Here is a 13534-nt window from a genome sequence, read left to right as displayed (position 1 = left end):
TAATGCTCCTAAAAAAAAACCAAACCAAATAACATGTTTTAAAGCAAATGAGGACTCTTCCTCATTTGCCCATGTGGTATTTAGAAGCAAGCAACCCAGACACAGTGGGGAACAGATCAACACTCAACCATTTAATAAGACTGGAAATGCCCCAAGGTTTCAGTTTTTTTGATATGGGAAAAGTGTATGATGCCCTGGAAATCCCAACCACCCCATGTGGACATCATTCAGCCACGATAAGAAAATCTTACTGCCCATCAGTCTGCCAACTCACCCTTTTGTATTTGTGTCCAAGAGCTACTTAAAAACCTTAACATTACAGTAGACAATGCTGCTCTGTTACAAAGGCAAGTACTGCCACTCCTGGCTTTTTCATTTACTCTTATGAAATGTCTCTATTAATAAAGGAAGAAATTACTTGATCTGTTTATTCACAACTCTACACTGCCTGTTGAGCTGAATACTCTGACTTCGTTCCTCTCTTTACTGATGGCTTGAAATTAGAATCATCGCTGGAATCTGCTACCATATAAGAAGATTCCCCTTCAGTGCAGCATTTACACAGCAAAGTTCTGTGTATGCTATAGAGTTGCCCTTGGACTATATTAAAATTCTCAATTACCAAAGGTGTATGGTGTATACAGAATCATGAAGTATATTGAAGGATGAATTTGAGATGAAATATTCTCATTCAGTCCTGCTCCAGGTTCAGTAGATGTTTATTTTACATCTGTTTATGTTGGATCCCAAGCCACATTGGGAATGGGGGTAATGAACTGGTGAATGCTGCAGCCAAGTCAGCACAACCCCAGAACAATCATAGTCTCGTATACAGACTACAAGCAGGTAATATGCAATAGATTGCACTCCCAGTGGTAACAGTCATGGCATGGACATGCCGTGGATAAGTTATATCAGTTTAATCCTGTAATCAAACGCTGGCAGTCTAGTCTGCACAGGAACTGTAAAGAGGAAACTGCCTTTACTTGCCTTCATATAAGATGTAGTCATCCCATGCATTTCTTTCTATTAAGGGCTGACCCTGCATGTGAGAATTTGGCACCAAGAATTTTGAGGGGGGGGGGACACTAAAGACAGTAACAAATACAGAAAATTAGTGTTGTAGTTAAGGTTTATCTTGGCAAGGTGTAGTTTTACTCCTATGTACCAGGCCACCATTATTCAAAGTAATATAAATGAGATAATATCTTTATTCTATTTTATTTCGAATATTATTTGACTTGGCGCTTAGGGACAGAATCACACATTGTTATGTTCAGTCTGAACTGCCGCAGGAATTGCTATATTTGTATTGTGGTTTGGTGTTTCATTTTTTCCGTGAAGTCTTATTAATATTATCACATTTGTCCATATAGTAAAGTTATTATTTTAATTGCATCCATATTTTATAAATGAATAACATCTGGGTTTTACTGCTTTTACCAACTGAGTTAGCCTATACACTGTCAGATTTTTATCTGACAATGATTGCATGTCAGCTATTTTTACTTATTTAAAATTAAAATGTTTAATTTACTCTTATTAAAAATATACCTTTTAGACCATTTTTATCTATTTTTGTTATTATACATTTTGACATAGTGACCTGATTCCTTAAATCTGTTTTTAACCATTATCTTTTATGTGGCTGTTTTGGTGCATTATAACCTCTGTTGCTGATCCACCGGTAAAATCCAAACCAAACTCAATCATGTACAACATAAGGCTCTTGTTTCTTTTTATGAAGAGCACTATATAATTGCTTCATGCGAACAGATGATGGCATATTGTTGTTTTAGAGAAATCCAGTTATGCAGAAGACTTTGATCTTCCTTCAAGATTGTCAAATATGCAAACCTGTACAAGATTTTCCTGTTAAATTGGCTAGAATTCAAAATTTATGAACTTGTGTATTCCTAGTTTATGCAGAATAAGTTTAGTAAAACACTGTTGAGGACTTCATCCCTCAGATTGCAAACTTCCCCACTTTTATGGTTTAACTAAAATTCATAAGCCTGGTATTCCTTTACAGCTTGTTGTCTGTTGTGGCTGTCCAACATAATGAACTCTCCAAGTTTTTCAAGTTGTTAATATCCCCTTGTTTGGTAGGACTTAGCAATGTCCATTTCATTAGGGATTTAAATATTGTCAAAAGTGGGTTCATGGTTTCATTCAATGTGGTCTCCCTATTTACATCCATTCTGTTTCAGCAGGCCATTGTGTTTGCCATCTTTCTGTCTTCCTTTGTATATATTGTAATAGGTTAATTTAATTACACAATAGAAAAATAAAATTCTGGTTTTGATATATGTTTATAGCAAAACAGTTGTTTTCATGATTCACCCTTGTAGCATTTCAAAGGAATTAATTATTATTCTGATTTGGTAACTGCATATTTTTGTAGCATACACAGAGGGATGATAGCAACATATATACTTCACAGAAAGCTTTAGTGACTTATGAAGAAGGTGAGTATAATATAACTTTTTATCAGATTTCAGGGTTGAGTAGTTTTTTTGATTTGAAGAAAATCTTAGAATGTAAATTTTTCTTACTAATATGTTAATCTATTATACATTATCAGATCTGTTCTTGAGTATGCTTGTTCATGATATTGGCCCCAGGTTTTGCATCTACATAGATAAATTATATATTTTGCAAAAAGTTTCATTCAGGAATTGAGTTTATGATATTAAGCAGAATTTAATCAATTAATTTTTAGATGCAATTTCACATTTGCCCAAATGACTGACTTTGTATATCAGGATATTAAAAGTACATCCATAATTGCTAAACCATTAGAGTAATAGATATGTAAAGTTTTGGTGCAAGGAAGCCTAAGGCTTATGCTGCACCAGCCAAAAAGAAAAAATAAATAAAATAATAATAATAATAAATAATAAAAGGAAATAGACAATTTATGCATTTCTCTCCTCCCATAGACAACTATCCAGCTGGCCTTTGAATTTCCTCAAACTGTCAGCCTCAACCACCCATGTAGGTAACTTATTCCAGTAATTTATAACTCTCTGATCTAAAGTAAAATCTCCTGCAATCCAGTCTAAACATCCCCCCCCCCAGTAACTTGAATTTATCACCCCTAGGTCTAGAATCATTAATAACCGTGAAAATTTTGTCCTCGTTCATTTTGCTTCTGCCTCTCAGAGCCTTAAACACCTCAATTAAGGCTCCTCTAAGGTGCCTAGTTTCCAAGCTGTGCAACCCACATATTCAAAGTATTTCCTCATATGGATGCCTTTTTGTCAATCTTGCCAGGCAAGTTACCCGTCTTTAGATGCTTTCAAGGAGCTTGATGTCTTTTTTAGGTGCGGTCTCCATACTTGAACACAGTATTCCAAGTGTGGTCTAACAATAGCCTTATATAATGGTATTATGACATCCTTATCTCTACTAGCAAATGCTCGTTAAATCATCGATAGGACACCATGGGCCTTCCTTGCAACCTGTCTACAATGCTCGGAGATATTCATGCTGGACCGTATCGTAACTTCCAAGTCCCTTTCTTTTACTGCTAACTTTAGTTCAACTCCACCAAGTGTATAAGTTATTTTGGAGTTGCTGTTCCCCAGGTGTAAGACCTTGCACTTTGCCGAATTAAAGCAAAGCTGCCACTTTTCTGACCATCCCTGAAGTCTATCTAGGTTACTCTGAAGAAGCCCTGCTTGGCAGTGATTATTAACTACTCTACCAATCTTTACATCATCTGCAAATTCAGACATGCCCTCTATCTTTTCATCAGTGTCATTTAAGAAAATCAGAAACAGCAGTGGTCCCAATACTGACCCCTGGGGAAACCCATTTCTTACATTAACCCAATTTGAGGAATAGCCATTTATCACGATCCTCTGCCTCCTGCCCTGAGGCCATCCTGCTATCCATCTAAGGATTTACCCTGTGATTCCAACCTGTTCCAGCTTATAAAATAACTTCTCATAGGGACTGAGTCAAATGCTTTGCTGAAATATAAAAATAAACAATTCAAAATTATTCCCTAAATCCAGCTCATGAGTGACCCTGTCAAAATAGCTAACTAGATTTGTTAAACACGATTTTCCCTTTACAAAACCATGCTGTGTATCCTTCAGAATTCCATTTCTTTCTAAATGATCCTGAATTCCACCCTTGATCATTGCCTTCTTGATATTCCCTACTACTGAAGTTAGACTGACCAATCGGTAATTTCCTACTACATTCTTAGAACCGTTCTTATGTATAGGAGATACATTGGCACTTTTCCAATCCAACGGAATCACCACTTACGATAATGCAATATTTGCATTATCGTAAGTGGTGGCTAAATCCATTATTCTTACATAGTATTGAGCAAACTGATGCTCACTGATCTTACGTTGTGGAGGCACCTTCACCATGAGTTGAATTGATATTGTACTACTCTAAATAAAATGCAGCACTCCAGTGAAGAAATATAATGCTGTTTTATTTAAAGTGTTTTCCACTGTCCAGATTCAAGAGTGAATTCTGTTTGGAGTCTCATCAGTGAGCATGTAGGCTGTGTGATGACCTCAGCAACACCCAGTAACAAGAAGTATCCACAATATATGAGATGCAAGCGGGTGCATAAAAATAAATAAATTATTATAAAATTAGTGAAAGCCAGTGCACAAATGCTAAAAAACATTATTGTAAGTGGTGGCCATTATACAAGGATCCAATCTGATTCATTTTCTTCTTCTTCTTCTTCATCTTCTTCTTTATATTCATATACCTGAAAAACTCCTTGTTTCCATTCTTTGCTTTCTTAGCCAGTGATTTCTCATACTCAGCCTTGGTTGCCCTAACTGCTTCTGTGGTACTGCAGATCAACTTGCAGCTGTTGTAGGCTTCAGTAATTTTCATTGCCTCCTAACTTTCCCATCCCATCTTTTTCTGCTCTATTAGACTGGCCAGATTCATATTCATCTTTCTCAGAAATCTTCTCATGCTATATTTTCTTCATGGTATATGAGACAATAAAGTTCTTGTACACTGCTGCTGTTGTGGTCATGTTGTTGTTAACTTTCTCCAATAGATGGTGGTATAGAGATTGTCCAGTATGCTGACAGGTTGCAAATAACAAGTTTCGTTAGTAGCATTAACATTCCATGTCATGATTTTGCAGTGGATCACATACAAATTTTGCTTTAAACTGAGGAAATCTTCAGCACAAATATTAAGTCATACCAGTGTGTCTGAATAGTATAAGTGGTTCAAAGACTGACATAAAAATGTTCGTGGTGACCCAAGAAGTGGGCATCTGTCAGCCTCTCAAAATGAGGATAGAGTTGTAAATGTTTGGGGGGAATTGTCAAAAGGTCATTGTTTGATCTTCAGAATGATGGCTGATGAATTGAATATGAATAAGGAAACAATTAGTCAAATTTTACACAAAGATTTAGGGAAAAGGAAGGTCTGTGTAAAATTTGTGCCTACAGCCTCATGGAGTACAGCCTCACGAGCAGAAGTAAAGAAGAGTGTCATCGTGCGAAGACTTGTGAAGACAATCCTTATTTCCTCGACTGTACTTGAGATGAGTGTTGGGTGTTTCAGTATGACCCAGAGATGAAACATCTGAGCATGTGTTGAACTTCAAAATCATTACCAGGGCCCAAAACATTTCATTGACAAAAGTCTAGGATTAAGATGATACTGGTCATGCTTTTCGATAAACAGAGTGTGATTCACAAGGGATTACTACCTAAGGGGGCAGGAGTCAATGCTGTGTTCTACGTACTGGTGCTTCAAAAAAACTATTGAAGCACACTTCCTGAGTGCGGCTGAAATTTTGAGAGAAATTCAGCTGGGTCTTGTTGCATGACAGTGCCCCTACCCATCGTGCACTTGTTGTGAAGATGAAATATGGCATTGTATAGATCAATCATTCCCTGTCCTAGCACCAGCAGACTTATTCCTCTTTCCCAAGATGAAAACTGCCCTCAAAGGAAAGAGATTTCAGGATGTTGAGGACATAAAGAAAAACGTAACCACCAAACTGAACATCATCTCTTTGGATGCCTCTGCTGACTCTTTTCAGAAACTTTTAAAATGGCATAATAAATGCATTCAATTAGGTGGTGTTTACTTTGTGTTCTTTTTATTGCACCAGTCTGGGAACTTTATTGCCACACCTTGTATATGCACTCATGGTTTCCATAACTAATCTTTTAAAGATTAGTTATGGAAACCATGTATTAATACATGGTAAAACTCTTAATGTATTAATCTTACCTCTGTTATCTATTCAGTTGACAGATGCTATGTAGCATCTTAAGCTGTCATAGTCTTCTTTACTGAAATTAAACTGTGCCTTTACTTTTAACTACCGTTTTGATATCTTTCTTCATCTTCTAACAACCTTGATCACTACCTGCCAATGGTTCCTGTACTGTGAGCCCTGTGATGTCATCTGATTCATGAGTATTGACCAGATCTAGAATACCTAAGGGGGCAGGAGTCAATGCTGTGTTCTACGTACTGGTGCTTCAAAAAAACTATTGAAGCACACTTCCTGAGTGCGGCTGAAATTTTGAGAGAAATTCAGCTGGGTCTTGTTGCATGACAGTGCCCCTACCCATCGTGCACTTGTTGTGAAGATGAAATATGGCATTGTATAGATCAATCATTCCCTGTCCTAGCACCAGCAGACTTATTCCTCTTTCCCAAGATGAAAACTGCCCTCAAAGGAAAGAGATTTCAGGATGTTGAGGACATAAAGAAAAACGTAACCACCAAACTGAACATCATCTCTTTGGATGCCTCTGCTGACTCTTTTCAGAAACTTTTAAAATGGCATAATAAATGCATTCAATTAGGTGGTGTTTACTTTGTGTTCTTTTTATTGCACCAGTCTGGGAACTTTATTGCCACACCTTGTATATGCACTCATGGTTTCCATAACTAATCTTTTAAAGATTAGTTATGGAAACCATGTATTAATACATGGTAAAACTCTTAATGTATTAATCTTACCTCTGTTATCTATTCAGTTGACAGATGCTATGTAGCATCTTAAGCTGTCATAGTCTTCTTTACTGAAATTAAACTGTGCCTTTACTTTTAACTACCGTTTTGATATCTTTCTTCATCTTCTAACAACCTTGATCACTACCTGCCAATGGTTCCTGTACTGTGAGCCCTGTGATGTCATCTGATTCATGAGTATTGACCAGATCTAGAATACCTAAGGGGGCAGGAGTCAATGCTGTGTTCTACGTACTGGTGCTTCAAAAAAACTATTGAAGCACACTTCCTGAGTGCGGCTGAAATTTTGAGAGAAATTCAGCTGGGTCTTGTTGCATGACAATGCCCCTACCCATCGTGCACTTGTTGTGAAGATGAAATATGGCATTGTATAGATCAATCATTCCCTGTCCTAGCACCAGCAGACTTATTCCTCTTTCCCAAGATGAAAACTGCCCTCAAAGGAAAGAGATTTCAGGATGTTGAGGACATAAAGAAAAACGTAACCACCAAACTGAACATCATCTCTTTGGATGCCTCTGCTGACTCTTTTCAGAAACTTTTAAAATGGCATAATAAATGCATTCAATTAGGTGGTGTTTACTTTGTGTTCTTTTTATTGCACCAGTCTGGGAACTTTATTGCCACACCTTGTATATGCACTCATGGTTTCCATAACTAATCTTTTAAAGATTAGTTATGGAAACCATATATTAATACATGGTAAAACTCTTAATGTATTAATCTTACCTCTGTTATCTATTCAGTTGACAGATGCTATGTAGCATCTTAAGCTGTCATAGTCTTCTTTACTGAAATTAAACTGTGCCTTTACTTTTAACTACCGTTTTGATATCTTTCTTCATCTTCTAACAACCTTGATCACTACCTGCCAATGGTTCCTGTACTGTGAGCCCTGTGATGTCATCTGATTCATGAGTATTGACCAGATCTAGAATATTCTTGCTCCTAGTATTTTCTCTAGCATGCTAGTACAAATGACAATCATCTAGTTTATTTAAAAACTTTGTTCCTATGGTGAGATTCCCACCCACTTATTCCAATCAATTAGAAGCTAACTGAAATAATCCATAATAAGACACTCACATTTGCTCATCCATTCCATCATGCTCTTCATAATCTTCTGCTCTGTAGATTACGCCCAGATTATTCAGAACTAATTTAAATATTATTTTCCTTTATGATTTAGGAACTTCTTTAATATTTCTTTAATAGATTGTTTTTAAAGCATTTTCCTAGAACTTGCTTTCTTTTTTTTATAGCATCATCATCATCATCATCATCAGAAGAAGAAGAAGAGGATGACGATCTCTGTGTTGGTTCAAGCGACTCTTTGGTAAACTTATTACCCTTTCACATTTTTTTTATGAATTTAATCTTAATTTAATGTTGTGTGTTTTTTTTTGTTTTTTTTTTATTTTAAGAAATTTAATTTTTTTCTTGCTTTTATATATTGGAAAAAAATTTTAACAAAATTAATAAGCTAAAGTGGTAAATTGTGAACTTTGCATTCATCCCCACTAGTAATCAACCATATTATTTCTACTAGTTGAATAATATAGTTACGAGGTAACATCACTTATCTTAATTTTTATTTTATTTTTTTATTGCTTTTAATCATGTAGCTGTTTATATGTATAATTAACTATAAATCTAAGAGTAACAATGACTCTCTATATATCCTATGTTTTTTTTTTTTTTTTCATATTTGAAAATTACAAAAGAGTTACCTCAGTCTTTCTTCATAGGGCGACTTCTATACTCAACTCTCCAGAACAGATTTTAAAAGGTTTAAAATACATAAAAACTTCTTTAAAGTTATTAAATGTGTTCAATCCTCTTAGTACATGAATGATCCAATGCCTGGGATCATAGGCAAAAGCCCCGACGCGACCCTAGATCCATCAACCCCTCCACAAACTTCAAGTGACTGAAGACATGTCAGATATTTAAAATTAGATGCTGATAAAATATATCACGTAATAAACTGCTACATAAAAAACGCGACGATGAAATTGTTTCCAAAACTTTCCTTCCTTAAGGAGACAAAGCTTTTCAACTTCCATCGTGTTCACAAGTTAGAATGCTAATGTGTGTGTTCCCCATGATATTTATGGGAAATTACTCATTGATATGCATGCGTGTAAACGTCCGCAAATCCGAGATAAGAAATGGATGCAATATGTTAATTGAGTTATTTTGTATTCTCATTTCTAAGTTTTCGCAGTTGGTAATTTTGTATAATTGTGTTGTATGTTGAAAACTTTAGTCTCATTGAACAGGAAAATGTGATTCTCATTTATGGCATGGAAAGACAGTTCTGACACCATGGCTTGTAATGCTCTAACTGACACAGCATGTTGTTTAAGACGTCTGTCCAAAAGACACCTTGTCAATCCCACATAAGTGAATGATCCAATGCCTGGGATCATAGGCAAAAGCCCCGACGCGACCCTAGATCCATCAACCCCTCCACAAACTTCAAGTGACTGAAGACATGTCAGATATTTAAAATTAGATGCTGATAAAATATATCACGTAATAAACTGCTACATAAAAAACGCGACGATGAAATTGTTTCCAAAACTTTCCTTCCTTAAGGAGACAAAGCTTTTCAACTTCCATCGTGTTCACAAGTTAGAATGCTAATGTGTGTGTTCCCCATGATATTTATGGGAAATTACTCATTGATATGCATGCGTGTAAACGTCCGCAAATCCGAGATAAGAAATGGATGCAATATGTTAATTGAGTTATTTTGTATTCTCATTTCTAAGTTTTCGCAGTTGGTAATTTTGTATAATTGTGTTGTATGTTGAAAACTTTAGTCTCATTGAACAGGAAAATGTGATTCTCATTTATGGCATGGAAAGACAGTTCTGACACCATGGCTTGTAATGCTCTAACTGACACAGCATGTTGTTTAAGACGTCTGTCCAAAAGACACCTTGTCAATCCCACATAAGTGGAATCACAATCTCTGCATGAGATACCATATACTATGGTATGCATTTCTATGGGAGAAGGAGAGACGGAATGATTTTTTAGTATGGAGTGATGTTTCTGTGTTGGTTTCGTATTACTTTGAATTCTGTATCTTTGAGAAGAGAATTGAGTTTCCTGTACCATTGTTCAATGTATGGAATTGTAATAAAATGTTTTTTGCTAATCGTGTTTTTATGTTCTATACTGTCTAGACTGTAGTCTAATACTGTTAATGGTGGTAAGAGCATATCCCCTGTTTAAAAATTTGTTTGTTAGTGCTTTGATTTCTATATTTAATGCAGTTTGTGTTGTAGTGTATAAGCATTGGTAAACTGATTAAATATAATGGAACGTAGCTAGTATAATGCAAGATCATTCCTGTATTTGTGGGTTTACGGTAGAGTTTGAACTGTAATCTGTCCCCCCTCTCTTGTAAGTGTAAAATTTATTGAGACTAGAACGATTAAAATTTTACACTTACAAGAGAGGGGGGGGACAGATTACAGTTCAAAATCTACCGTAAACCCACAAATACAGGAATGTTCTTGCATCATACTAGTTACCATCTGTTTACCTACAAACATTCCATTATATTTTATCAGTTTACCAGTGCATTAAATATAAAAATCAAAGAATTAACAAACAAATTTTTAAACAGAGGATATCCACCATTAACAACATTATACTAAAGACAGGGAAGACAGTATAGAACACAAAAACATGATTAGCAAAAAAACATTTTATTACAATTCCATATGTTGAACAATGGTATAGGCAACTTAATATGCTTCTCAAAGATACAGAATTCAAAATAATATGAAACCAACACAGAAACATCACTCCAAACTAAAAAATCGTTCTATCCCTCCCTCTTCTCCTGTAGAAATGCATGACATAATATAGTATCTCATGCAGAGATTGCAATTCCTCTTATGTGGGATTGACAAGATGTCTTTTGGACAGACGTCTTAAACAACATGCTGCGTTGGTTAGAGCATTACGAGCCACAGCATCAGAACTGTCTTTCCATGCCATAAACGAGAATCACACTTTCCTGTTCAATTAGGCTAGGGTTTTAAACGTGCAACACAATTATACAAAATAAGTCGATTAACATACAATGTCCATTTCTTATATCGGATTTCTGGACTTTTACACGCATCTGTATTAACGAGTAATCTCCCATAAATATCGTGGGGAACACACACATATTGTGCATTAGTATTCTACCTGTGAACACGGTGGAAGTCAAAGCTTGGTCCCCTTAAGGAAGGAAAGTTTTGGAAGCTATTTCATCATAATTTATTTTCATCATTTCGTTTTTTATGTAGCAGTTTATTACGTGATATATTTTATCAGCGTATAATTTTAAATATCTGGCATAATGGCTTCAGTCACTTGAAGTTCATGGAAGGTTTGATTGATCTGGGATCAGGTTGGGGCTTTTGACTATAATCTCAGGGCATTGGATCATTCGTGTACTAAGAGGATTGAACACATTTAATAATTTTAAAGAAGTTTTTATGTATTTTAAACCTTTTAAAATCAGTTCTGGAGAGTTGAGTATAGAAGCCACTCTATGAAGAAAGATTTTGAGGTAACTCTTTTGTAATATTCAGTGTATAATTAACTGAAATCTTTATGATAACTGTTGTGATCCATTTTTTCCCCCGATGTCAGAGAGCCACAAATTGAAGTTTAAAAAAGTATTACATGGTTGTATAATACTTACTTTATAGATCCAAGGTTGATAGTATGATATGGAGGTTATATACATTTTATGTCATGATAAGATGTTGTGACATAAAGAGTGTACAATAATTTGTATTACTAATTATTGATAACCCCCCATGAATAAAATGACTCATTGAGTTTCAATTGAAACAAGATAAAACGTGGTGTTTTTTTTTTGTTGTTTTTTTTAATCAGTTCTGAATTATGACCAACAGGTCAACTGTTGGTCATAATTCAGACATTCACAGCTATTTTTGAAATGTTTCCTCCACTGATAAACAGCATTACTTAAACCAGCATCACCAAATGCAGTTCTTAACATTTAGTGAATTTCCACTCTGTTTCCATTTTAATATCATTATGATTGCAGTGGAGGCAAGACACATCTGAACTTAAACAAGCACTACTCATCTGAAGCGTGACACAGAAAGAAGCGGCTTGAACCAGTAACGAACCCCTCCATTATGCTTACTTATCTTGGCCCTCTACTACTTGCCCCTCATTGTAGCACAGTTGGTACAAACACCATCCTCTCCACACCGGTAGAAAAGACCCGCGTTCGAATCCCACCAATTATGTAAAGAATTTTTATAGTCCTTTTTCACAATGTGGCTGTGTTGGTCAGTTTCACGTGAGGGTAACAGTTTTTCCCACCCAGAAACTTGAATTTTTTTTTTTGTCCAGAAAACAACAAATCAACCACCACAGAACATGTGCAATTCACAGACATAATATTCTTATACATAATATGGCCTAAGTTGCTGATGTGCCTAGAACTCTACTACTTTTTTAATAATCTTAGAAGTTTTTGATTGGACTTTTTCCTTGCCTTATTTTAAGTTATAGATACTGTTAAACAGTTTACCAATTTAATAACAGGTGAATTCAGTTCCCCCTGCTAAACTGACCCTAAGATTCAGGACAGCTAGAAAGGATGGATAGCTTATAACATGGCAATTGTATACATACATATGTGTGGGGGATGATGGAGAGAAGAGAGAGGGTTTCTGATGCATAGGCTGGCACTGATTTACAGTAGCTGAATCATTACTATCACAAATTAATCAAATGGATAATAATAGTACAGTACACTGCAGTACAATATTTATTTTCTCTAAAGCAAAATTTCAAATTGAATGCATAAAGAAGATTGAACATTTTTATCGATAAGCTCAATGTCGCAGATAAAGATTGCAGAAGCTAATTTTTTTGTAATAGCATACAGTTCTGATGTGGATTTTTTTATATTATTGCTAATGCTTATGTATATCATAATTATAGGAAATTTCAGACAATTCAGAAGATGAATTTGAAGATCATAGTGAAACTAGAAGTGTATCCTTTCATGCCACTAGTGACTCTAGTGAAGAAGAAGAAAAAGATTATGATGATAGACAAGAAGATATTTCCGATTTTGAAGATGAAGTATGACGGGAAGAAATACTTGTATAAATTAAAATGTATGATAGTACTGATATATCATAATTTGTTTTAAGTTAACTTGACTGGATATACAACAGACAATACAAGTTGCTGCTAGTACTTAGTCAGACCTGGTGGGGGAGTTTATAGTAGACTCTGAGGTAAGTAAGAATATTAGTTCTAACAGAATTCACCCACCTCATCTGTACATCCCCTCTAATAATTTATCTAATCCTTCCTTACACTTATTCAACCTACCAACTTCCGCAACACCAGCTGAAAGTTTTTTCCGACAATCAGTTATGTTCTGATTAAAAGCAACTTTTTTGCACATCTATCCTACAACCATCCTTTTCAGTGTGTCTCCATATGTGTATTGTCTAAGAAAAGGTAA

General features: G+C 35.4%; 1 protein-coding gene across 1 annotated transcript in view; it reads left to right on the top strand.

Annotated features, from left to right (window-relative positions):
- The window catches only part of LOC150077016 (WD repeat-containing protein 43), a 107368-nt gene extending 94219 nt beyond the window's left edge, over nucleotides 1-13149 (top strand). The window contains exons 15-17 of the mRNA XM_090386882.1: nucleotides 2405-2468; nucleotides 8262-8335; nucleotides 13000-13149. Of these exons, the coding sequence (XP_090243008.1) occupies nucleotides 2405-2468; nucleotides 8262-8335; nucleotides 13000-13149 (288 nt within the window). The remainder of the gene's footprint in view (nucleotides 1-2404; nucleotides 2469-8261; nucleotides 8336-12999) is intronic.
- Nucleotides 13150-13534: the final 385 nt, after the last annotated feature.

Source organism: Mastigoproctus giganteus, chromosome 12, assembly GCF_048544385.1.
Source record: "Mastigoproctus giganteus isolate SK-2022 chromosome 12, ASM4854438v1, whole genome shotgun sequence".
Classification (NCBI taxonomy): domain Eukaryota; kingdom Metazoa; phylum Arthropoda; class Arachnida; order Uropygi; family Thelyphonidae; genus Mastigoproctus; species Mastigoproctus giganteus.
This window is presented reverse-complemented; position numbering and strand designations above follow the sequence as displayed.